The sequence below is a fragment of the Dendrobium catenatum genome, unplaced genomic scaffold (genome assembly GCF_001605985.2).
Source record: "Dendrobium catenatum unplaced genomic scaffold, ASM160598v2 fragScaff_scaffold_1220, whole genome shotgun sequence".
Classification (NCBI taxonomy): Eukaryota; Viridiplantae; Streptophyta; class Magnoliopsida; order Asparagales; family Orchidaceae; genus Dendrobium; species Dendrobium catenatum.
In genome coordinates, this window is record NW_021319682.1 from 10,555,331 (window position 1) to 10,582,422 (window position 27,092).

A 27,092-nucleotide genomic window follows, 5' to 3' on the forward strand; every position below is an offset into this window, starting at 1 on the left:
TGGTGCAATACCTCATGGATTCTTTTTTTGGCCAACGTGAAATATACATATTTATACTGTACAAGTTAAAAAAAAAAAAAATCCCTGCTCAAATGCCATTTCCACTATGCATGAGGGACCCACACCACAAAAAATAATAATAATAATAAATTTATTTATTTAAAACGAAGAAGAACAAAGGGGAGAGAAGAATTACTCAAATGCAAGCCTTTGGGCACCAACTAATGATGCATAGCCACCCCCCTTAGTCACCAGCTCAGAGTGGGTGCCTAACTCTGCAATCTTACCTTCCGAACAAACAGCAATTTGGTGAGCATTTTGAACGGTGCTTAATCTATGAGCAATCACCAATGAAGTCCTTCCCTTCATTAAGTGATCAAGAGCCTGCTGAACCAGTCGCTCGCTTACTGCATCAAGAGCACTGGTTGCCTACAGCAAAAAAGAAATACTTGAAGAACTCGGCTACAATAATTGTCCTCTTCAAGTTCAGAATTGATAGATATGCACAAAAGCTACCTCATCCAGTATCAAAATAGGAGCATTTTTTAGAAGGGAACGGGCTATGGCTATTCTCTGCAAATCAGAACAATTCAGTGATCCAAGAAAAACCAGTAGAAATATGAATATCTCAATTAAATTTAAGGGGTTTTACATAGGTATCATAAAATTTCTGTGCATCTTTATGTATAAAAATATCAAAAAAATTATATTACTTATATTAACAGGGGAGGAATCAGCCATAATTTTCAGGAGGGCAAACGTGTAAGTAATTATTGGTAGATATGTCGGGGGTCCGACATGCCCCTGCTTATATAATACCTTAGTCAGACAAGTTAATGCTAGTGATATTTTTGTTTGATAAAAAGATTATGGTGTTATCTAAATAAATATAAAAAAATTAAGTGTTAAATATATAAATATATAAGAATAAAATGATATGTGTGTAAATATCCCTTAAATTTATTACCTGCCTCTGCCCACCACTAAGGAGGCCTCCACGCTCACCAACTTGTGTATCATAGCCCTTGACCATATCAACAATATCAGTCTTCCTGTACATATTTTCTCAGTGAAAATAGAAAGGTAGTGAGTAAAATAAGAAGCCAACCTGTGGGAGAGAAATTATGAAATCATGAGCATTGGCAGCTTTGGCTGCCTTTACTATGTCTTCTTTCGAGACGTCCTTGTCAGGGAGTCCATAAGCAATGTTTTCTCCAACCGATACAGTGAAAAGCACTGGTTCCTGAGGCATTATTAGAATGAGTTAGGAAATGGATATGAGACATGACTTGTTATATCAGTACAATGGGTGCATAACTAAAGATGTGATGATGGAAAGTAACCTTCACAGTATTAGAAATATGCAAGACTTCATGCACAGTGAGAAAATGCAGCACTTTACATGCTTTATGTGAGCATAATGATTATGTTAGGAATACAGGAGGATCTTTGAGAGCTCATCTTGAGCTCTTCTTGCAAGAGAGAGAGGGAGAGAGGGAGAGAGGAGAGGAAAGAGAGACAGAATTTAGGAGGAGAAATTTATCTAAAGCTTTATTAATTTCCCCAAACTTTACATCACATAAGCATCCTTTTTATAGAAATTTACAATGGTATGATAACATGTAGGAATAACCTAACTAAAATTAGGTAATTCAGATTAGGTAATTCAGTTTGGCACAAACATCGAGTTAGATTGTCGAATTTTCAGAGGCTGGACTGAAAGATAAAGAAACTAAAATGATTTTACTTGGAAGCCGCAGTGAGCATTAGCATAACATGTGGGCCCTGGAGGAGAAGCATATGCATTAGAAAAATTGATCTGGGATGAACACACTCAATTTCGAAACCTGGGGCATAGAGGCTTCCAATCATATATGAATGATTTGAAATTTGCAAATAACTTCTATAAAGCCATGATCAAAGGTACACCCTATTTTGCCAGCCAATTTGTGAACTCGTACTGTAAGGTCAATTACAATTAGAGAGATTCCTCATCTTACCAGAAAATTTAGAGAGAGACCAATAATGAAGCAACAGGATAAGCAAGTCTTGGAAATTTAATCCAGATTTTTATTGCATCCTTGTAATCCTTCAATTTGCGTGCCCATCAATGTAGCAGAGAAGTGGGATATTCCTGTTGTTTGAATGAGATACACTACCACATGTAATAGGGATGTGAGACCCTTTTGGATCAACCTCCTAAAATAATGGAAGACCAACTCCCTCTGATTTTGGGTGAATCAATCCACACAACCTCGAGCACTTCTTAAAAATAAAAACCCTTTTAATCTCTTCCATAAATACTCATATCATAGTGAAAATTATAATGCCTTAAGTCGAAGCACTCAAATGCAACAAGTGTCAACCATCCATGAGTGTCATCGGCCCATGATGGATTAAGTGCTTCTTTGACTACTAAACTACATGATGAGTTTCCATGGGTGTCATAGGCCCATGATGGATTTGGTACTTCTTTGACAACTAAGTAATTTTATTATCTGTCTCTTTACTTAAGTGAAGAGAAAAAATGATGAATGATGCAGCATAGTAAAAGTGCTCATTGGAGCCATAGCACACAGCATATGGTGCAGAACATGCCATTAAAATGGCACTAAAATCACATTAAAATGAAGAATATATATTAATAATTCAAGAGTTAACTATATGACAAAAAATTAGATGTAGTAAATCCTAAATAGAAAAATAATAATAATGCAAATTCACAAAGATATAGGCAAAAGTAGAGATCTAATTCTCAATCATCCGTATCATCTTCATATTTATCATTATCACTAGCAAAATAAACTTCATCATCACCATATTAATCCTAGCGCAAAGTAAAAACAAATTTATTTTCTTCCACCTTTTCTTTCCAATGGAAGCATCATCCAATTTCTCTAACAATCATTTGTTGGCATTATCAATATCGTTTATAGAAATTAGGTCCTAGTGTCGTGATAGTTGCAGTGTTGGATCAAAGCTCTATTATATTTCACAGACACTAAATTCTTGAAGTGATCATGCTCGAAATTGTTTCTTCTTTTGCTATGGAGCTACAACAAAGTGAATTAATATTATTCTATTAGAAATTCAATCAAATAGCATAAAAATAATTATTTATTTCATGAAGGGGTAAACTTTAAAACGTTTCTCCAATTTAATTCCTCAACTAAACAAAATTCACCCAAAATTGTCCCTTTGGGACTAACTTGGGATCAATTTATACACAATTACAACATTATGGATCATCATAGATCAATTTTATATAGTCAAGGGATTAAATTAGAGAAATGTGATATACTAGGAGCAAATCGGCTACTCGTGAATAATTTGAGAACCATTTTAGAAATTTATGAATTTATGCAGTATTTATGATTAGAAATGCATACATTTTTAATTATGCTAATGCATTGCCATGTGAGGCTAAGAACTTTAATAAAAAAAATTAAATAGAACATATGATCCATAAGTTGGCCATTAACCATACACCCTATGCTATGAGATTCCCATGGACGATACAATCTATGGTTATTGATAAGGATCCTTAAATTAGGTTGGGTGAATTCAATTCTTTAAGTGAATCATAGCTCACAATAGCCCAGGATGATAGAATCATGGGATATTAATCGGATTCATCATCATTCCCCTCACCATCAGCTTTAAGCTAATAATAGTATATTTTTACTTCACCAAAATTTGAATTGTTGCTACCATCTGCTAGGTATTTAGAGCCTACTAAACGAAAACTCTTTCTCATGTCCAAGAGGTGTAAATAATCACAAGGTTTGCACCTATGGAAAACCTTGAACCAGATCATGAAATCCTCGTAAAATGAGCAAAAAAACTCTAGGTAGTAGCTTATTTGGTATCCAATCTACCTTAAAAAAAATTAACTCAGAATCACTCATGTAACGAGCTTGGTGGGAATTTTCAAAATCTACATCCATTAACATAGGGATGCAGTTAGATATCAATTCAAAAAAATTTTGGATAGTGATTTTCCTTTCTTAATTTGTTCTTTTTTGATAGGATGGGTATAGACATAAGCCAAATTCCTACAAGCCCTATCCCAAAAATGAGACAAAGGAAAGCAATCGGCATTCCCCTCTCCCTACGTTAGGTTAATAGCCCAAGCAAAAGCAGTTAGCACAGTTTGTTCATTGCATAATGACAAGCACACAAGTTGTACAGTTACCATGTCAAGGCGGATAGATTTAAGAAGGTAGACGTCAACCATTTGAGCAAATGGTAGCCTGCTTGTGAATGCAAGTTTCGGCAGAACATAAATTGTTGAGGATGTAAGCTCCCTAAAGACTGAATTAGATGGAGCAGGATTTAATAATGGCTCATAAATTGTACCAAGAACATAAACTTGGCTTTGAATTTTGCAAAAATGTAGAAAAAGACATTACTACATGTCTTTTGTTTAAAAGTGCAAAAATGCTTATTTTGAACATCTAAGATCATTAAGCTATGAGACTCCTAAGCTAGTTAAAGATATACTTGATAGGTAAACAATTGGGTCAGGATATCCTGACCCAATTTTGCATCAGGAACCGCCTCATAAATTGACAAATTGAATGAAATACATTATCCGATTGTGTGAAAATCTATGACGTGGCATGGAATATCTAACAAAAATAGTGTATCCTAATTTTTTCTTAATTTGATGTAGATTTTATAGCAAATATTTTCATAAATTTATATTTTGTCTGAAAAATTACTACATGTATTGATTTAATTTTTATTTCATCTTCTTTAACAATCATTTTGATGCTTACATGTCAATAACTTATTTTTTTATGTTTTATCATAGATTTTAGAGCATATATCTTTCATATGCTTGTATTTGCTTTAAATCAAAATCATATGGTTTCACGTCATTTAAATTGATATAAATACTGTGTGACAACTTTTTAAATCAACTTTACAATAATTGAGTTAGGATATCCTGACCTAAGATTTTTCATTAGGATTGCAATTTTTTTCTGATGTTTTCTGCAAAGAGGGAGAGAGAGAGAGTAGAGACAAATTTTATCAAGCTAGAGATCTGCTGCTTTATCTAGGTTTTCCTCCTGGAAAAATATATTTTGTATTTTGAATTAAAAGATATAGTACTTGTTACATGCAGAGAATGAAACTACCTGATTGACAACCGATACAGCTCGAGCCCATTCCCTTTTATCAAATGTCCGAACATCTTCCCCTGCCACTGTTATTCGACCTTTGGTTGGCTGCAAATACAATTTAATACATCTTTTCTTTTTCTGCCTTAAATGATGTTTTGAATTGACAATTACCTCATAAAAACGAGCCAAAAGTTGTACAATAGTACTTTTCCCAGATCCACTAGGGCCAACAAGAGCTGTTACTTCTCCACATTTTATTTTGAGATTTAGGCCATTCAGAACTTCCACATCCGCTCGCAAAGGATAAGAAAAATATACATCTGTTCATCACAACAATGAATTATCAGTTAACAAAAATGAAGCAAATTGAGAAATAATTTGATATTATAGTTGTCAAGGAAATGCAGGATCTCTGATTGTTCAAACACTCTTTTGACAATATTATTGACGCTACACAAGATTGTGGCATTAAAGAAATCTGGACTAGTTTCACAATTAGTGGCTCCTGTTAGAAGGTTGAATTTGCATGCGCTTATCATTCTTGCAAAAATTTTTGTCACAATTTCTCAAGAGGCTTCAGGGGATGCTGAAACCTATGAAAATATCCTAGCAATGCTAAAACCTATGAAAATATCCTAGCAATCTTGGCAATGGAGAGACTAGGGAGCATTCATGTTATGAAACCAAATTAATAATACCATGGTCGTAGCTCTGTCCACTTTTGATATAGTTTGTACACAAAACTTTAAATTAACTTTAGATCCTATTTTAGAATCAATGCTTTACCAAGTTGATAGCCTAAGCCTACTGATTGAGAGTGACCCCCCACATAGTCACAGGGATACATAATCAATGATCTAAGCCAACCTATGGATTTTGCCTGTGATGATCATCCTATTATTGGGGTCATTGTATATACAAACTCTATATCTAAAAGAACTTTCAGACTCAAATTTTGATCAAGGATGCATGTTCCCAATAATTACTGAAATATTGTAGTTGAAGCATAATATGACCCATACGAAATATTGCTGATCTCTATAAGTCTATATATTAGCAATTGTAAGAATAATAAAATCTTGAATCATCAAATAAGCTTGAAATTTTATTATGATCGTCAGCCAAAAACATTTAACTGAACCCGTTACATTATTGCATAGCATATCAAACAGTATGATCAGAAGGTAGTAGAACTAGACCAAGTAGAAATTAATATGGTCTTACTTAATTTATAAAAGAGCTAACCACTTCTTATGCCAAAGCTAACTGAAAGATAAGATGGATTTCCAAAAAATATATAGAAAATACCTTCAAGACAAATGTCACCAGACCAAGCTAGACTGCACCCGTTAGTAACTGATCTCAGATCATACATATAATGTTTATTTTGGGCATTGATTTTAGAAGAATAGTCATCTTTATAAATAAACCAAGGCCTGTCATCTTTCAGATATTCTAATTTAAGTTCCTTCTCTAAACCATAAGCCAGCGGCTCATCAACTTCTGCCGTAGATAGAACAGAATTAATCCGCTCAATGGCAGCGAAGGTTCCACGAAGATGACCTAATGTGTTAACAGCCCCTTGAACCTGACACAAACATGATATCAAAAAAATAAATAACGTTCCTTTAAAGTCTCTTCCATAGGGTGGAAAATAAAGAGAAAGCCTTCCTATTTTCAAAAGTCTTAGGCCTACTATTAGGAGTGTATAATAACTCACAGCAAATGTTAACGTAAATGTGTAGCCAATGAAGGATGTCATGGTACCAACAGACAACTCACCCTGCAAGGAAGAATAAAAAAAATGTATCTTAAAAAAAATGTATCTTGAATTGGTACTGCATAAAGTATGTGCATTTTACTCAATATATATTTCTATAAATCAACCATGTTGCTGATAAAGAAACTTAGCAGAGGGCTGCATATGTAACAAGCCATGCTTCTTTAACTGACAGTAAAAGTTCCTTGTGATCAAGAAAAATATTGGAGCTATTTTTAGTTGGAAAATGGAGGTCCTTACCGTTTTTACTTTGCTTCCACCAAGACAATAAAGCGCCATAAGGGAAATATAAACTACCATCCGAGTTAATGATTCATTTGCTGACTTCAAAGCGCCAAGTTTTAAGCCACTATTCTCGTAAGCAAGTAACTGCATAGATTTATAACATGAATGAAAAAAAAAAGACTCTTCAGATGTTAATCACAAAAAATGTTAAAACCGAGTTAAAAATCAAAATTTGGATACCTATCTGCAAAAAAGTGCATGGATTGAGGAAATGCTGACTTGGAATTTCAATGTGTTGATCTATATAATAGCAAAATGGAACTTTTCTACCTTCCATTTGATTTCAGCGAAACAACTTTTTTTTTTGTTTGCTAAGTAGATATTGATAGAAAACCTGACCAGACTAATTCTCCCAATAATTTAAAGACGGCTAGGACCTCGTCCTATGATTATTGATAGAAGGTTGAATTTGAAGGCATTCCTTCTTATTATTCTTCTTGCAAAATCTTTAGGCATAACTACTATGAATATTTCAAGTCTCATTCATAACATAGGAAACCAAAGTTCCAATCAATGGGCACATGAAAACGATTAGATCCTACCTTCAAACATGACGAGTCTAAATCCTACTATTTCAGATCAAATTTGCACTCATAATTATAAACTAACTTTAAAACTTCTCACCTTCCTCTGAAATCAGAGCCTTGTGCCTACCATTACTAAACCCAAGGATATGGTCAGCATATATTCAAACATGAAAACTGATCCAAATAATCATATTATATTAGACCCTCGTCTTCTTCCTATTATTGAAGAGATGATGATCATAATTTATAGGAGGCTTTGAATAACAACAGCAAATCAAACTAAACCGCTCATGGGAAATCCAGCTAAGAAAGTAAAAGAACTCTCCTATGAATATTCAGCTAAAATAATAAAGTTAAATTTATGCTTCCACAATCCCATCAAAAAGCACTTCATGGATTATAATGTCGCTTCCCAAGCAAATAAACAAAATCAAATAAATGAAATCGTACCAAGTTTCCAAACATCGACATTTGCCTTCTCTCACCAACAAACGACCTGACCTACAGGTGACAAAATAGCGATTCCGTGATCAATTTGAATTAAATAATTCAGTTAAGGGAAAACCATTAAGTGGTCACAATGCATAGACAGCATCAAAAGCATGTGCTAACTCACAGTACGGATTGCTGAAAACGTTTCAGTTGCACAGCCAGAAATACTTGCTTCAATCATTCCATGGGATTGGAAGACGGGCAGGGTTGACCTCTTAAATATAGCTAGAAAATCAATAAATTCAACCACAATGGAGATTCAATAGAAAGGACAACTTACAATAAGATATATAAGATAATTACATAAAAAATGGAAATCAATCATATGCAATTATCAAACCTATTTTCTCATCACTGCCTATCACACTACTCTAATTTTGGGATATTCATATACTAAAGAGCAAATAACCAAAAAAAAGAAAGGTTTTCTGGAAAGAGGACCAAAACAGCATAGTAAACTACAAGCGTTAATGTTTGAGATAAGATACTACAGCTCTAGAACTAATGATATAGCGTACAAGTCATTATGCATCCCATTCTTTGATGACTATTTCTAAATATAAATATGTTTGGTAATTGTCCAATTGTCCATCTAAAAAATCCTGTTTCGTTTTATAGTCAAGTTGACTGGGACATAACTTATGTCAATGCCATAATAAGCCAATGCATTCACACAAACTATGTTTAAAGAACTCCAAAATCTGCTCCTTAAAGAGGCATAAGCTAATAGAAATACCTTAAATCTTTTGCCATAACAAGAAGAGCTATAGATTCATGATGCCATAGAGAGAGAGAGAGAGAGAGAGAGAGATCATTCCTCTCCTTTATTATTGATAATTGCAGCATGCTTTGAAAGAAGATTGAATGATATCCTTGGATTTATGCCATGAGAGCAATACTGTCATTCATATCACTTTGGCTTTGTTTGGGAAAGCTTTTTTACTGCTTATTGAAGCAACTTTTTAGTACAAAAATTTAAATTTTTATACTAAAAAACTGCTTAAAGAAGCAGTAAAAAAGCCGTCCCAAACGAAGTCTTTGACACATATTATATAATGTAAGCATTTGAACAAAGATGAGATAAACCATTACCTACTATAATAGACACAGACATCATCAGCAGCCCTAGGACAGGAGCAAGCTCTGTTGACAGTGAGAATAGTATACATATTGTACCAAAAATCTGCATGGGTGGACAAAGTGCCAATTATGATGATGAAAACAAATAAAGATGGTGACACAAAAATTAAACTTTCTTTCCCTTTCATTTAAATGTGGGATATAGTGCATGCACATGGGAGTGTGTGCATGTGTTTCTGTGGTGGGGGTTGTTGAGGAGAGGATGGTCTGAGGAAAAGAAGAGCATGCTAACTTAATAAGAAAGAAATGTTGGAGACAAGAATACAATGGATCTCACTCTTATGAACTAAACCTGCACTTGTCAAACTGTTGGCAACACATCAAGCTCACATGTTCAATGATATAAATTAGCTTGCCTCAGAGAATGCCCGAAGGCCTCGATCCCTTGATATGTTTTCACTAACAACTTCTTTTAGAGAACCCAAGTCAGATGTCAACAACCCTGTCAATTCACCAACCTGTCCAACATTACAAAAATACAAATGATGTAACCAGCTACAATCAACTTGTGGAACAACATTACGCATATTGTCTAAAATCAATATGAATAGCTATATCTAACTTTAAGAAAAAATGAACTGCCGCAAGCATATGTTGGCAAAGTCGTTAGATATCACACATGTATGGACTAGAAGATACAGTTTATCCTTTAACATGAGCATGAAGTCCGTCAAAGTTGATTTAGTTTCAGCATGAATCAAGGAAACAATTGGCAAACAGATATAAAACCCATGTTGATAAATAAAATACTAAGAAACGCAGAAAAAAGTTTGTAAGGCATGCTTCAATGTACCTAAAACACTTCCATGTGTTATTCATTCTTGTGACTCCATCAAATCTTTGTTGACATGCTTTTCATGTCAACTCAGTCCGGTTCGAGTCGATTCGAGCCCGATTTGGCTCGATCGCGCTCGATCGGCCATCGAGCGTCAATTAATCTAAATCGGACCCTAATTTGCTGAAATTAAATTTAATTTCATCATATTAAAGCCAATTTGATCAAATCGACCCAACATCAGTCGAACTCGCCATCATCATTGATCTTATCCCAACTATTTTGTATAAAATAACAATAAACCTGGCATTTGAAAAGAGAATTTATTGAGTTAAAACAGTTCAGCGAGTATGCTTAAATATCCAAATCAATTGTAATGCATCATAGTAGAAATTAGAGGTCACAAATAATCATTGGACTAACCTATTAAACATAACTTCTAAAGAAGCATCAAGAAAAATAGGCAACACATAACTTCAATGATGGACATTATTTCAAAAGGTTAGTTCCACTCATAATAAGAAACTTCTATACAAAATATATGCCGTATAAAAAACCAGCTCTAAAAAAGGTGGTTTGAGTTTTTCATCAGATCCGCACCAAAAATTGAGGAAACCAAGGTTGAACAAAGAAAAACTTAATCATACCTTATACTGGTCGAAAAACTCCACCTGAAAGAGAAGGGAAATGGAGAAAACAAATGAATAAAAAGAAAAGTGTGTTAAGAAAAAATTAGAAAAAAATGCAAAAGAAAGAAAAAAGAAGTTTAACTACAGAACTAGATTCTTCACATGACCTTGCTGCTCAGAATATTTATACATACAAAAACTATGTCAATTTACATTTACTTGAATTAAATTTCATGATATCCTTCATGCTTAATTTTCCATTATAAACGGAGCTAATGTCGTTACTGTCTTTGTTCTCAAGTTATATATATAAGAACCTTTGGAAAGCTCTCCTTGAAGCAGCATTTTTTGAATATATTGATTATTATATACTCTATGCCATATTTCTGTCTCACTTAGTGTTTCACACATGGAGGAAGAAATAAAAAGGGTTTCTCTTCTCTAGATGGCTATTTCCTATTTTTCCAGAAAAATTAGTATCTCCTCATATTTATATACCTGAGTAACGTCCCGGCCCACTTTTGAACTTGTCAATCAACATCTTTAAAAAAGTATAAATATAGCTTTCGATGAAAAAATATAGATGCAAATATCAATTTAAGAGCTGGAGAAAGATATATATATATATATATATGGCAAAAATTTTCACTGAAAATAGTTCAACTACGAAACAACTACAAAAATATGAGTTTGCAAGCAAATATACTGCAGCAATGTTGAATACATCTACCTTTTGGATCAGCATCCTTTTAAAGATTTGACCCCGAAGGCTTGCCATCACCTTTTCCCACATAATTGTCATGTTTATAACAAATACAACAGTAAAAATTGGTTCCAAAATATACAAAGTAGCAATTCTAGAGACAAGATTCCAAAAGGTCCCTGTTCCTCGCCCTATGAGCACTTCATAGAACTTTCCTGCAAAAATTCGACACATAAACAAGTCTCAAATGAAGACATATTGCCTGTAATGAACCTAGTTAATAAAATTCTATGAACGATAAGTGAAAAATGAAAAGATTTAATATATATGATGTTAAAACATATAGCAGCGACTAGATAGAAAAGGACTAAAACATTAACATGTCCAGAAAAGAAATTAGAACATAAGAATGCCATAAACATTTTAGTTGTTGCTATGCATTTCAGTATGACAGAAGCACCAAGCTGCTCTACCTTTCTGCTGACAAGCACATATGGCGGAAAAAACCTCTTGATCTTTCTTTGTACGTGTTTCATTTTTTGTAAAGTTTAACAAGTGCATTTACCACTTGAAATTGAATTAACAGCTTTCTTAAATATGTTATCCAACTTAGAACTCAATGGAACTCAATGGCAGAACAGAAACAAAGCCCTACTGTAAACAAGAAAGAAATGAAAGTTCAAAAATAAATGGAAAAGCATTTTCGTTACTTTCAGCGTCTCGTTTTACAATATATCTACAGCTTTCCCCACAATACAAACATGGCAATTTGACATTAAAAAGAATAGATTTGAGCATGTGGCTCCTACTAATCCAAGGGTCTTGGGAAGGTGTGATGGATAGAATCAAAACTTAACGTAAAGTTCTGTCTTGTAAGAAAGATTCTATCCTGAAACCTCTATCTATAATGAACATACACACCCAGTGAAAGAACTTACCATGTTGGTGGTAACAAAAGACTCTTATTCTAAGCTCAATCAAGTTTTAAAAAAAAAATTATCATGATAAAAACTCAAGCTTAATCCAGCCAACTTTTCAAATCAGTCAAGACTAGGAATTTCAGATTAAAAAAGTCCAGTTTTCAATGGATTCGTATGATGGAAGTAGGAGAACGTGAGCATTCTCATGAGCTGGCAGCAGCATTCTGACTCTACAAAGTAGTTTTACACTACAAAGTAGTTTTACAACTTAATTTGCTTAAATTCCTGAAACAATTTACTGAATAAACTTTAATACGATTTTAGACCACATAATGATGGCACATACACCAATTTCCTGAAAGAAAATTGTAGGTGACAGCAACATTTTTCCAACATCACTTGCCAGAGAACCTACAAAGGCAGATAACCTACAAAGGCATTTATCATACTTGTTAGTGTTATACTTGACTTAATATGGTTCACTAGAATATTCGTTAATTGATCAGGATTGGATCATAGCATGCTTATCAATAATGAATAGCGAACCTAAGTGCAAAAATCCTATGTAATCGCATTGCGCACTATTTTACAAATAACAAGAAATACTATAAAATAATGAATCATTAAAAATTTAGTAATATAAGAAAAAATACTTATTATTGCTTTAACATGTTAAATATGTGCATAAAGAGCCCATAAAAAATTACCAGCATCATATAAAATGCTCAATATTATCATAGGAGTTCATGACATTATCCAATTCCTGTGAGAACCAATAATTTTTGGGAATAGCGAGGTGAAGCAATATATGTTGGAAATAGTTTCAATCAACTTGAGACAGACATGCCTATTATTAATTATGGACCTGAAGAAACTAACTGAAATCATATCAATCTAAAATTAAAAAGTCTTGATCCACAACTTAACCTTTAGAAGTCATCCTTCTATAGGTACATGCATTCAAGAGTTTAGTTTTAATAGTAAATGGCAAGCATACACCAAAATCATGAACAAAGTTTTGAGGTGAAAGGAAAGAAGTGGATGAATAAATATCAGACCATTTATGATTATGTTAAATTCAGAGAATGAGAGAGGGAAAATGATGTGGACATCGATCAGAGGTTCAAGCATGTCTATCGCCGGAGACAGCGCAGATCGATGGCTACGATTCAGAGTCTTTACCTTTGATGTATTTTAAGTTTTATTTAGTTGGCATTTTCATTTCCTAGTTTACCCCTATGTGGAGTGTTGTCTTATTATAGCCCAAAGGGCATTTGAGTACTTTTATTTCTTTATGTTTGAAGACCTATTTATAGGGGTCTCATGCTTTGTAAAAGACTAATGAATATTTGAATGAAAAATTTGTGTTTGTTTCTACTTCTTCTTGCATGAGAGCTTGAGAAGGGAGAGAGCTCAAGGGGAGCAAATCGAAAGGCCCACCAGTCGTTGGAAGAGTCCTCGGCTCGTGGTTAAGTTCTTCTATCTCCTTCCCCTCCACCACAAGAAATCCCTTCTAAACCCTTATTGCCGCCGCCCCTTGGGAGCCCGCCGCAGACCACTTCCATGGCCCCCGGCCGACCACCTTGCCGACGACTTCCCTACCCGTTCTACCCCATCTCTAAACAAGTTTCAAATTTGAAATTTGAAATTTGAAATTCAAATTTCAAATTCTTTCATAATTTGGAATTCCAATTTAGGAAAGTTTTCATGATGAATTTCAATTTCAAGTTAATTTAAATTGGGGTCATTAAACATATTTCCACCTTATCACCCCCAAATTGGAAACTCCCTTCACACCAATCCCCTCTCTCCCTCTTAGCATACCGTCGGCCTCATCCTTGGTGGAGCCCCATTAATGCCTTCATTAAGGCATTGATGACACTTAAGTTTGAAATCAATTTCAAATAACTTTTCCCTCCTAATTCCTTCAAAACCTGAAATTAATTTCAGGTTTTAACATTACTCTCGCTCCTCTCCCTCTCTCAAACCGCCGGCCCCATTAATGGGCTTTCTCCTTGTTGTTTCCAACTCTAGCCCCCAACCCAATTTGAATTCAAATTCAAGTCTTAATTGGCTTCCCTCCAAACACAATTAAATCTGAAATTTATTTCAGATTTATTGGGAGACTTATTGGGATTGAATTCGAAAACCCTATCCCACCCCTCATTGAACCCGCCGCCCCCTTCCCCTTTGGAAATCCCGCACCCCCTCTCCTTGAGATTCCCGCCGGCCTCATCTCCTCCTCTCCCACCTTATCAACTACAAGTGTTCTCTCTCACCACACCACGATCTTCCTCTCTTCTCGAGAAAGATTCTCCTACGTCAAGCATGCATGGCGGATCCCGAGTTTGAGTGGGGATCAGTATTCAACGCCGACGGAAACCTTAATATCCTATGATCCCCCTTCTTTGACGTGGGATTCGAAGACGACGCTACCGTTGGAGATTATTTGGATCGAGTGGTTCCTACCCTTGCTAGCGTCATCGACCGCCAACGTCCAAGCTACGATTGGAGCATCGACAGTCGAGCATTCACGCCATCCTCGTCACCGTCAACCTCTCCGTGGATCAAGGCCATTGGTGTTGCTACCGTCTTAGTGGCATCGTTGAGTTTGCTAAAGACCTTCTCCCGCTAAGCCCGACTTGAGTGTGAGTGAGCAAGGTAACTCGTTGTGAATTTTCTAGACATTAACCGTGGGATTCTATTATTTTCTGCATTTGCTTTATTGTGATACTTTTGGAGATCTATCATTAATTGTGTCTAAACAACAAGTTTGTAATTGCTTATCATAATATGTTGACAAAGGAAAATTCTTGAACCTTAACCTACGATACTCTAATCTTATACTGGTATACTTTGTGAATCTTAATGAATTTCATGTGCAATTCTTGGACGTATCACATCAGAAAAGGCTTGATTTTATTGCATAAAGCTCTCCTTATTTATAGATCTATACAAGATATCTTAATAAGAAAATAAATAATTACATAATATTGCATCATTGTACTAATATAATCCTTCCTAAATCAGCCACCCAAATATGTAAGGAGATTGATGTGATCCAGGTGAGCCTCCCACGGATCTTCATGCTGGCCATGGGATCAATAGGGAAGGGATGGCTGGGATGATATTTGACACTCCCCCTCAAGCTGAGGAATACAGATCTATTATTCACAGCTTGATAATCAGTCCCAAAAAGACAGAGTTATCAAGTCCCTTGGTAAGAATATTTGCAAGCTGATCTTTTGATGAGACATGGTAAATACGGATAAGTCTACTATCCAATTTCTCCTTTATGAAATGTTTATCCACTTCTATGTGCTCAGTCCTATCATGCTAAACTAGATTGTGAGGTATGTTGATTGTTGATTTGTTGTCACAATGTAGCTTCATGGGTCATTCCCATTTGATCATTAGGTCATCTAAAATCATCTTGATTCATAGTAGCTTACATATACCTAAGGTCATAGCTCTGAACTTTGCCTCTGCACTAGACCTTCTCACCACATTATGTTTTTTGCTCCTCCATGTAATTAGGTTTTTTTCCAAAAAATGTGCAGTATCCTGAGTGGGTCACTTTAATTCCTAGGAGATATTTCAATCTACCAAGCCCTTTGATCTAAAATTCTTTGGCAAGATATTTTTTAGAATCACTTCTAATTTTCATCATTCCCAGTCAAGATAATATCATCCATATAAACTAACAAAATTGTGACTCCTCCTAAGGCTGAGTGCTTGAAGAATAGTGTGCGGTCCCTTTGGCTCTGTCAATATCCATTGAGTAGCATGACATTTGAGAATCTTTCAAACCAAGCTCTAGGTGATTGTTTAGCCTATATCATTATTTAAAATTGTGCAACGAGAGACATGCCTTAGCGCAATTCTATCCTGTAGCGTGTTAAGGCGAACGCTTAGAACACAAATCATGATGCATACACCTCAAATATACAAAGGCGTGTCTCGCCTTATAGATTGAGGCGTTCACCTCGAAATATAATGTAAATAAAGTTATTAAAACTTAAAACTAATATCGAGTATCTCATTTTGTTCCTGTTGTTCGACTTTGTCTACTGCACCACCCGTAAGGTAGAGTTTTGAGCGAGTTGCTAAAAGCTTCTTCACCTTCAACGACATTCCATGGTCGATCGAAAGTCAGGATAGGTCGACAACATGCCCTGTTGGATCAAAAGTCAGGAATGTTCGACATCGTTCTTCCTGTTGGATCAAAAGTTACAAAGATGGGAGTTTGTTCGCTACAACAGTAGGCATTCTTCTCCGCTTAAACGTGCTTAATCGATCGAGTAGGTAGGCCCTTCGCCTCCTTCGACTTGTATGCTCGACTCATATACTACCATTCAACTTGCAGTGACAAAACTTATTCTTACAAATTAAATGATTAAAGAAATATTAACATTTAACAATTAATAAAACTTATTCTTACAGACTCATATGCTCGACTCAAATTGTTGTTCGACTTGTGTTAACATGTTTTTATTATTATTATTCTAAATTAGCAAATTAAGTTTAATTTTATTACGAAATAGCAAATTATCTTCATGAAATGAGTCCTAACAAATTAAAATATAGTGCAAAACACTGAATTAAAGTTTTGAAAAGAGAGCAGATTTTTCTTGAAATTAGATGAGACGAACATTTAACACAACAAACAAGAGAATAATTTAAGAGGAAATAAATAAATAAATAAAGTTGAGGTTTATGTTTGAAAATATTACAAACACTAAGAGAAGTTATACTTAAATTTCTCTTTTAATTTTTTGAATGGAATATGTTTAGATCCTCTAAATTTTATGATATTTTTAATGTAAATTATGACAACTCTGAACCAGAAATCCAAGGAAGATATAACCATATAACTTGTACCTCTGCATAAATTAGTAGTATATTTCAATTCTATGTTAGTTCCATCATTGCAAAGCACAAACTAAATGCATTTAAACAAATGATCAAACATGAAAACAAGGACCCATAAAGCGTATCCAGATATAGAAATTTGTATCCAATGTCCCTCCCACCGTTACCAATCTGATGACTTAATGAGTTGTTACGCCATTACTAATTATTTTTTGAATTAAATGCCAATGAATAGGAAATTAGGAAAGATAAAATTTTGAGTTGAACTATATTTTATGTTGTTTTATTATTGTGATGTTTGGATTTTAATTCAACTTCAAACAGTTTATTACTTGTCACTTTATATATTGTGTATTTTTTGTGTTTCATATATAAGACAATTTATTTCTTATGCCAGCTTTTAATATATCATATAGACATATACAAAAAAATTCTCATTTTGACTTTACACAATTTTCTAATTTTGAGGCTTACGCCTCTCCTCACAAACAAAAAAATAACTCAATAGCCAATTGGGCAATTTTATTATTTTAACCTCCACGCTTTGTCACCCCTGAAATTCCACTTAAATCCTGGTAGAATCTCTATAAATATTTCTTCCTTCAAATCCCCATGTTGGAATGCATTTTGACATCCAGCTGTTCCAAAAGCTAGTTATAATTAACAGCTAGAGAGAGCAGGATCCCAATGGCATTCATCTTGGCCACAAGTGCAAAAATTTTCTTATAATCAATGATGTATGTATAAATGTACCATTTCACCATTAGTCTTGCCTTGTACCTTTCTAGTATACCATTACTTTATATTTAACAAAGAATACCCATTTGCATTTGATTGATCTTTTTCCTACTGCTAGGTCGATAATCTCTCAGGTATTGTTCTTCTCTAGGGCCTGCATTTCAAATTTCATGATATTTTTCCAATTCTCATCAGGTAAGGCTTCAAAAATAATGTTAGGAATATTAATATCATTTAGTGTAACAAAAAAAATTTTTGTAAAGGTGAGAAATTATGGAAGGATATAAAGTTGGTTATAGGGTACATGGGAGGTTTTTAAAGTGAACTCGTTTTTACCTCAATATCAAGCAACGGTTCAGATTATTGGATATGTTCTAGAGCATAGTTTGGATTTGTACGTCTGAAATATATCTTTCCAAACGTCATGTTACTTATAATAGCAAAGTCATCAGTTTCCCTATCTTTGATTTCAGGTTTCGGTGGATCAGTTTGAGGAGAAACTGGAAGGTTAATAAGGGGCAAGCTCACTTTCCTCATCTTCCTCAGTTTTAGTCTCCCCTTGAAGATGAGGTTTGATGAAATAGAATTTTTGTTCATCAAAAGTGACATCAACAGATACAAGGATTTTTTTTTAGGGGTGATAACACTTATAACCTCTCTAGGTGGATGAATATGCAACAAAGATACACTTGAGTGCTCTTAGATCTAATTTACCTCTATTTTGGTTGTGAATGTGAACATAGGCAGCGCACCCAAAAATTTTAGATGTGAGGTTGTTATGGGTTCAAACTTCATGGTAAAAAGAGGACAATACATTCATTGGTGTTTTTACTCCCAATGTTCTGGAAAGTAGTTGATTTATGAGATATAAGCAGCTAGAAGGGCTTTCCCAGTAGGATTTGAGTATAGTGTGGTGGAATAAAATTGAGCGGATAAAGGCAAGAAGGTGACAATTTTTTTTCAACTATGTTTTGTTGTGGGGCGTGAATGCAGGAAGATTCACGAATGATACATTCCTTTTGAAAGTAAGAGGATATTGTCTGGTTAAAGTAATCTTTAGCATTGTCTGAACAAAATTTTCTTATTTTTACTCCAAATTAGTTCTGGATAATAGTGTAAAAATGGGGAGGATAGTGCTAACATCAGATTTGTTCTTGAAAAGAAAGATCCAAGTGACTCAAGTATGTCATCAATGAAGTATACAAACCATTGGACTCCTGAGATGTTAGAAATTTTTTAGGGTTTACAAATATCACTATAAATAAGATAAAAGAGAGTATGACATCTCTCTTTTTGTTTTGGAAAGAAACTAGTTTATGCTTAGCTAACTCATAGGTTTCACAATGAATGGATTCATTTTTTAATTCATAAAAAAAATTGATAAATATTTTTTTATAAAAGATGGATGTTCTAAACTAAAATGATAAAGTCAAATAGTAAATTTTTTATTAGATAGGGATAACATATAATAGCTATTATTGATAATAGTAGATTGGTTCAACTCTTCCAGGTAGCACAATCCATCTTTCTCTTCAACAAGTTCAATCTTCTTTCTCAATCTTTAGTTATGAAATAAACAACAAATAGGATTAAAAAGGACTTGGCACTTATGGTCACTAGCAATGTTTAAAATTACATATTCGGGTATTGAGGCGTTTTCATTCGTGAGGCGAGGCGTAAGCCTCAAGGCGTTTTGAGGCGTAAGCCTCAAAATCAAAAGATTGCGTAAACATAAAATGATAAATTTTTTATATACTAATGAGTGAATAATATTAAACATAAAAAATATAAGATATGAAGTGAAATCAAAATATCCCAATAATAAGACAACATGAAATATAGTTCAACTCAAAATTCTATCTTTCCCAAATCCCAGTATTCTTTTCATTAACATATAATTCCAATTTCCAAAAATAAATAGCAATGACATATCATATAAGAACTCATAAGTCATCAGCACTGTCATCACTAAGGGGTTATTCATTTGAATCATCATTATGATGAACTGCTCTCTCCCCTTCCTCCTCTCTTATAGAGTCTAATGTCGGCATTTACTTCAAGATTTATGTAAGTTTTAATAATATATAGCGTGAGGCGTACGCCTCATGCCAGTGAGGCGAGGCAGGCCTCAACCAAGTTGAGGCGCAAGCCTCATAAAAAAAACTCGAGGCGTAAGCATCAAGGCATTTTTTACTGGAATTGTGCAAAGGCGAACCTCAACGAGAGCCTCATATTGCGCAATTTTAAACCATGGTCACTGGTAAGTTTTTGTATGGAGATTAGGTTTATAGATAATTGAGGTACATGAAGCAATTTTTTTTGAGTGAGTGAGAAAGAGAGAGAGAGAGAGAGAGAGAGAGAGAGAGAGAGAGAGAGAGATAAGGGTATGTCTCCTTGGCCTACTACTGTGATAAGAGAACCATTAGAAGTAATTATTTTATAATCACACAGGCAGGGAGTGTAGTTGATGAAGTGAGTAATAGAGTGTATCATATGATTTGTGGTTCTTGAGTCAATGATTCATACACCTTTCAAATGCTTTATAGAGACGCTTAATCCGATGGATATAGAAAACTTATTTGAAAGTAAAAAAGAAGAAGATGTAGGTGATTTTTCGAGGGATATTAGGAATTATTTTAGCCTATTAATATTTTCTTTGTTTAGCTCTCTAAAGTTGGACTATGTTTCTGGACTGGGTTGACTTGTTACAGTGTTAGCTTGTTCTGTCTCTTTGTTTTGTCCACTTTTTTTATTCTACTCTTTAATTGGGGGTTTTTCATGTAACTTCTTCAGCCCAACCAAGAAACACAGCCCAACCTCAGAGAGCTCAAGTAAGGAGTTACAAGTAACTTCCAGTAGGTATCCTTTGTGCATCTTGAGTTATTGCAATAGCTACACCAAAGAAAGTCTTTTTGTCTTTAGGTTTTGAGGAATCCTTTTTTTTATTTCATATTGCCTCTTGGTTGTCACCATTGTTAAACCTTCAACAACCTTTGGTTCCAACATTACCCCTCGTCGACTTTCCTCAGCACGAATGAGAGAAATGATCTCATTTAGTGAATGAGTCTCCTCTTTGCTAAGGATCTGAACTCTAGCCTTGTTATAATCCGCATTTAATCCTTCAAGAAAGTCACACACTATCTTTTTAAATAAAGTTTTTTAAGATAGCAGCATCTTCTGGATACTTGGTCTCTATACATTTGTAGTGATCAAGTTATTGCCATATGTTTTGAAGGAAAGTGGCATATTCAATCACAATCTTATTTCCTTGTCTTGTGCTTCCCATCTTAATCTTAATTTTGAAGACTTGAGCAGCATGCCAATTTTTTGAGAAGATGTCTAGCAGCATCCCATATGTCCTTTACAGTAGATAAGAACATAAAGGTATCACTAATTTTTGGAGTTAAGGAATTTCACAACCATGACATTTGTGTGTTCCCTTTCTCTTTTATTATTTTTCTGACACTCTTGTCCAATAGTAAGAAATATAGTTACTTCTTTTAAAGATTGTGAGGTTACGAAGAATAATCTACAAGTCATTCAAATAGGGGCACCTAGCTTTCAGAGCTTAACAGCCTGCTGGGTCGTCTGCAAAGTAAAGGTATTACTTCGCCAAAAGAATTAACATGCAAGTTTGTGGCCCGAGAATAATTTCTATGCTAACCAAACTGATGTGGGTTGGAAGAAGAGGATGCTTGAAGGATTTAATCTCAATCCATGGACAAAGGTAAAACCAAGCTTAAAGCTTCAAAAACAGATTATATTCATCAATATATCCCACTCCCTTTCATTAGCTAGCTATTTATAAAGCAAAATAGAACTATCTAGAATATTAGAGGTATGCTAGCCCTTAAGCTATTAATAGTTATGATGTTCCTACAACATACTCCCCTAGCATAAAAAGAAGGCTCGACTCCGTCGAGGTGCTTTATTGGAAAAAGATAGATGTAGAAATTATAATCAATCCTCCGGGGTCAAATACTTTGCGTCTTTGATGCCCAATCATTACTCGCAAGCAGGCTAGGTGCTTGAGGGATTCACTCGAAATTGAAGCATCATTTGCATCTTCCTCATAGTCTGTTTGAGCTGATGTTCTACCACGTAGTATTTCAAAATTCTCAAAGCATGATCCCACAAAACATGCATCTATTTTTACAGAGGATTTTTGTAGTTGAGATCCACGTGCTAAGGCATCACGCAATTGCTTTAATCCACTCAATTTGTATATTAAATGATATTTGCCAATGACAAAATCATGGATATCCTGGCTAGCACGAGCATTCACAACCAGAATAATTGGGCCATCATCTTTTCGAAGACCAAAAATTTTTAAATGAAATTCAACATTTTGCTGCTCCTTTGCTTGCGATGCTAAAAGAAGCATCTTCGTCATTGCTTCTCCAGAAGAATCCTTGGCAAGAGTAAGAAAATGCCTCCCTATAGCTTCATCAACCGAAAGGCTAGTTAATTCAGCAATTTTCATATTACAGCCATTTATGAGACCATCAATATCCATTGCCATAATGGGTACATTTGATGTCTCAATCAAAGGAACTATTTCATTAGTAACTATTCGAAGCTCGAGGATTCCAGCAACTTTAAGATCATTCATATGAGAATCAATTGTTAACTTCTTGATTTTATTTTCGATGTCATTAACTGCCCCTCTAAGTATAAGCTACAGGGAGTGAATGGCATCCATCTCATGGTCACTCCATGACTGCCTCTTCGTCTTACCAGCATCAAGAAATGCCTTGAATGAGGATGTTAGATGCATCATCCTCTCATCGTCCACACCAACTTTAACCCCTGACATTGAATCCTCAAAGACAACTGTGTGTTCAGGCGATGCATTGAACTCCTTAAGAGCCCTCAAATAAGAATGTGGGAATGGTTTGGTCCTCTCACACTCACTTCTTCCAACAACTAGAGCATGAAAGAGTTATGTGAGTTCAAGAATCGAGATCTTATGTTCAGCATTAGGTCTTGGATCATTAGTCATTGTTGTATGTTTCAATCCACGATCCTTGATCCATATACATAATTTGTGGAGTCCACTTACAGCCTTTAACAACTGTGGAATAAGACTTCGAAACATTGCTTCCTTGTCATCCAAGAACTTTGCGGTTTTGTCAGGGTTCCAATCTGAAAATATGGTTGTCCCAATATCATCATTGGACTTGCCACTAGTCTTCTCAACAAAGTCATCCTCATCAATATCAAACAGTACTGCTCCAAGTGGAACAAGCTCAGATAAAGATTTTCTTCCGGTCTCATTATGGCAAACAACAGGACCCCAAAGCCTCTTACTCTTTTGCTACTGCTACTGATTATGCCCAGTCTTACCACTGTCATCATCTTGTCCTTCATTCACTATCACTGCCATGACCAGAGATGCTACTGAATTCATATTCTCCATATAATGCAGATGGCAACTGTGAGGGGCCCGGAGGGTACTGCCACAAAAACCGATATCAAATAGTAGCCTCTCACCTAGATATACCCTTACATGTGGAATCATGCTGGGGTGAGGGAAAACAACGGGCAAGGGATTGCCGAAGCAGAGCGGACGGAGTGTTGGTGCCGAAATCACGTTGGAAGGGCTTCGGATCATGGCTCTGGTTGTGAGATGACGCAGAATGGAGATTGCAGGTCTGGTCGCGATCAGCATCGATCTCACGTGGGCGGGAGGAGGGACTAGATTTCTCGTGGGCGGTAGGAGAGGCCGGGTTGAAGATTTGCGAACGGAGGTAATCTCGCCATAGCTCTAGGTCGAGAAGAAGGGTCAGATTATAGGAGAATGCAGAGGCAGAATCTGATGGATTGATTAGAGGGACAGCAACGGGCAAATATGAAGGTGAAAGCGGAGTTGGACGTGGTGGGGGTGTGTGGATCTGTGTGGAACCGGAGTCGCGGGAGCTGAGTGGGAGCGGCAGCGGGAGCGGAGTGGTGTTGGGGCCTGAATCGTGCTGGAGGGTTGGAGGATGTCTAGCAAGTTGCTTTCCTTCAACGATGTTAATATCAGCGACGAAGTCGGAATCGGCATCGGGCTGTGGATCTACTCGGGCCATGGGTACGAGAGCAAAATCGAGCTGTAGAGCGAGAATGGTCACGGGTTCCAGTGGCGGGTGCTGCGTTGGATTGCGGGAAGAAATGGAAGCTGATTCGATCTTTGAGAGCGCGTGTGAGTAGATGGCTGGAGATTGTTCGTTTACCGATGTGCAAACTCGTTCTAAGGAACGATTGAAATCGGAAAATAAGGCATCAATCTGATCAAGCGATGCTTCCACTTCGAGCCATTCGAAGGGCTTCGTGGCATCGATCACAGTCTACAGCCCTTCTTCTTTGGCGGCCATCTTCATGAGGATAGTGGGGCGGCGGATCTCACCATTGGAGTGGAGGATAGTCGTCTTCTTCGTTGTCGACCGTCCATCTCCTTCGGTGTAAATAATCGTCGACCGCCCATCTCCTTCGGCGGCGATCTTCGTGGACTGTCCATCTTATTCGGCATCGATCTTCGTAGACCGCTCATTTTCTTCGGCTTCGATCATCGTCGATAGCCCACCTTCTGTAGTCCATCGTTTTTCGCAAGCTCCGGGCTCTGATACCAACTGATGTGGGTTGGATCGTTGGAAGAAGAGGATGCTTGAAGGATTTAATCCCAATCCAGAGAACATAGGTAACACCAAGCTTAAAGCTTCAAAAATAGATAATATTCAGTTATTCACCAATACATCTCACTCCCTTACATTAGCTAGCTATTTATTAAACAAAAGAGAACTATCTAGAATATTAGAGGTATGCTAGTCCTTAAGCTATTAATAGTTATGATGTTCCTACATCACAAACAGATGTATAGCATTCCTCCATTCAGCTTCAAAGCTATACATGCATGCCATTACAGCCAGAACCACCAAGACTCGCAGTATATTACTAGATACTACACAGCATTCTAGCAGCCATATCAAGAATATCAGAATCCAGTCCCTTCCAACAAATCAGAATAGCTTTTGAAAAGAAAAAAAATTGCACACATTTCTGGATTAGGCAGCACCGGATTAGTTCATGCCATACCAGAAAAGAGGGGCATCGCCAGAGTACATGTGGTGCAGCCAACGAGTGAAGCCAACGACAGGACAATCCTCAGCTTCTGCTGTGACAGGAGAGGCCAGATGACGCCCCAGCTCACCGGCAGGGAGGACGAGATCGGCGCCGCGGAAATGGTTTCCCCGGAGCGGCCGGTGCCGTTGTCCTCGCCGGCGGCGTGTTCGGAGGCCGGAGCAGAGACATAGGCCGCACGGACAGTTCTTCGACCATAGCAGCTCCGCTGCGGGGGTCGATGGACGCAGGGGACGATTCTGCGATGCCGACAAAAACTCGAGGTAAGGATAAGGTTCCGGCGATGAAAGGAGAGTGGGAAAATCGCAGATTTCTGGTATTGATGTGAAGAGTAACAAGAGCCGAGGGATGGGGAGAGCGGGAGAGGCCCCGAAGCAGCCATGGTTTTCGATTTCGAAGTTTTTGAGGTATATTCCCTCCCTTCAAGCGCGGCCTATGTGGGGTATCGTCTTCGATTGCGTAAGATGGGGGTAGAGTCATTTGGGCCGTCCGTTTTCCGCTTGGTGGTTCACGTTTTTCAGTGAAGGTGGCTCACTGACTCTACTTCTTGTGCTCGGAGAAGTGGAGCCAGAGGAAGAAGTGGAGCCAGAGGAGGAAGTTATTGCGTACAAGTCAAATTAGGGAGGGATCTGCACCTTGGGATGTGACAAATGGGAAATTGTTCTGCACGGAGGTCTATGTTCGGAGATAAATTAGGTGCAGCTTCATCAGCAGTATCGAACAGTACCGAGCTACGGTACACATCAAAGAGGTGATGTGACGTATTCTGATTGGTCTTCTGACGGCTTGACGCCTGCACAGAATAATATATATTGACCAAAACTCTAAGGAAGGATGGGTAGGCTAACCCTGATTAAAAGTTTGATCTTGGGGATTAAAAGACGTGGTAGCTTTGTATTTAAAAATAGAACATGATCAGTAACTGATGGTAGGGTAGGTTATTGGGTAAGGATCCTAGTTTAAATTAGATTAGATACCAATATACCATAATTGCTTGTTGGATGTTGATATTAGCATTAAGTGGGTTATTTGTATTATCTTTTTTACTCAATCATTAGTTTTCTAACTTGTCAGGGAACTTATTTGTATTTTAGATGGATTAGAATTTCAAAGGAGATGAGCAAAAGGAATTATCCAAAATCAAAGTAGGGAAAGGAGAATTCTATAATACACATAATTGCAAGATAATATTGTTATATTATACATAACTTTATTGGATTTTCTTAAATTTAGGGGCTAAGAGTCACCCTTATCCCTACTCTAATTTCATTATTGACTGTGTATATATTTCTATAGCTTTCTTAAAGTAAGGAGAGTGTAGCACATCTCATCTTATTCCATATAATTTTTTAAATGAGTGCCTCTTATTAACCAATTTTTTACCTTATTAGATAAAAAATGTTATCAATAACCCAACTATTCTTGGACCTTAGATCCAAATTTACCTTACTTGATTATAGACATTTGAGTTCATAATCATTTTAACTACTCACTAAATTTTCTTAAAGCATTTTAGATCTAAATTATATTTTTTTTCTTATTCATAGAGTTTTTAACGTGTTTTGAGATTAGTCTTAAATAAATCTTAGTCCTAAATATTTTGGAACTTTTGTTTGATCAAAATTTTTGAGTTAAAACGATGTGAATGGCATTAAGTTTTGCATAGAGATGGATGTATAAGAAGTTTATATTATAGAGTAACAAGTAAGATGATTGCTTAGGTCAAGTTACTTTTTAATGGAAGGGAAGTTACCCATTTAGGAAGTAAGGAGAAAAAAAAAGTAGAATAAAAATGTGAGAAAAATAAGAGATGGCACAAGAAAAATGATTTTGCCCGCTAGCTGGTCAAAACTACATCTGATATTCAAACATGTAGAAAAGAAATATTACAAATCTATAAGTTATAAGGCTTTCTAACTCTTTCAGTATATAATATGACAATATTAGTATGTCATGAGTTAACTTTTGCTAATAAAAGATTGG

The 27,092-nt window shown here is 36.0% G+C and overlaps 1 protein-coding gene across 1 annotated transcript; it reads right to left on the minus strand.

Annotated features, from left to right (window-relative positions):
- On the minus strand, positions 1-25,646 carry LOC110100403 (ABC transporter B family member 28). Its single transcript, XM_020827893.2, has 16 exons — positions 25,065-25,646; positions 11,488-11,675; positions 10,776-10,799; positions 9,710-9,811; positions 9,306-9,396; positions 8,338-8,438; positions 8,172-8,222; positions 7,150-7,278; positions 6,850-6,912; positions 6,438-6,717; positions 5,301-5,449; positions 5,145-5,234; positions 1,109-1,243; positions 968-1,024; positions 517-573; positions 1-429 (listed from the first exon to the last, which is right to left on the minus strand). The coding sequence occupies exons 1-16, from the start codon at positions 25,489-25,491 to the stop codon at positions 193-195; spliced, it is 2,181 nt and encodes a 726-aa protein (XP_020683552.1). The 5' UTR covers positions 25,492-25,646; the 3' UTR covers positions 1-192.
- Positions 25,647-27,092: the final 1,446 nt, after the last annotated feature.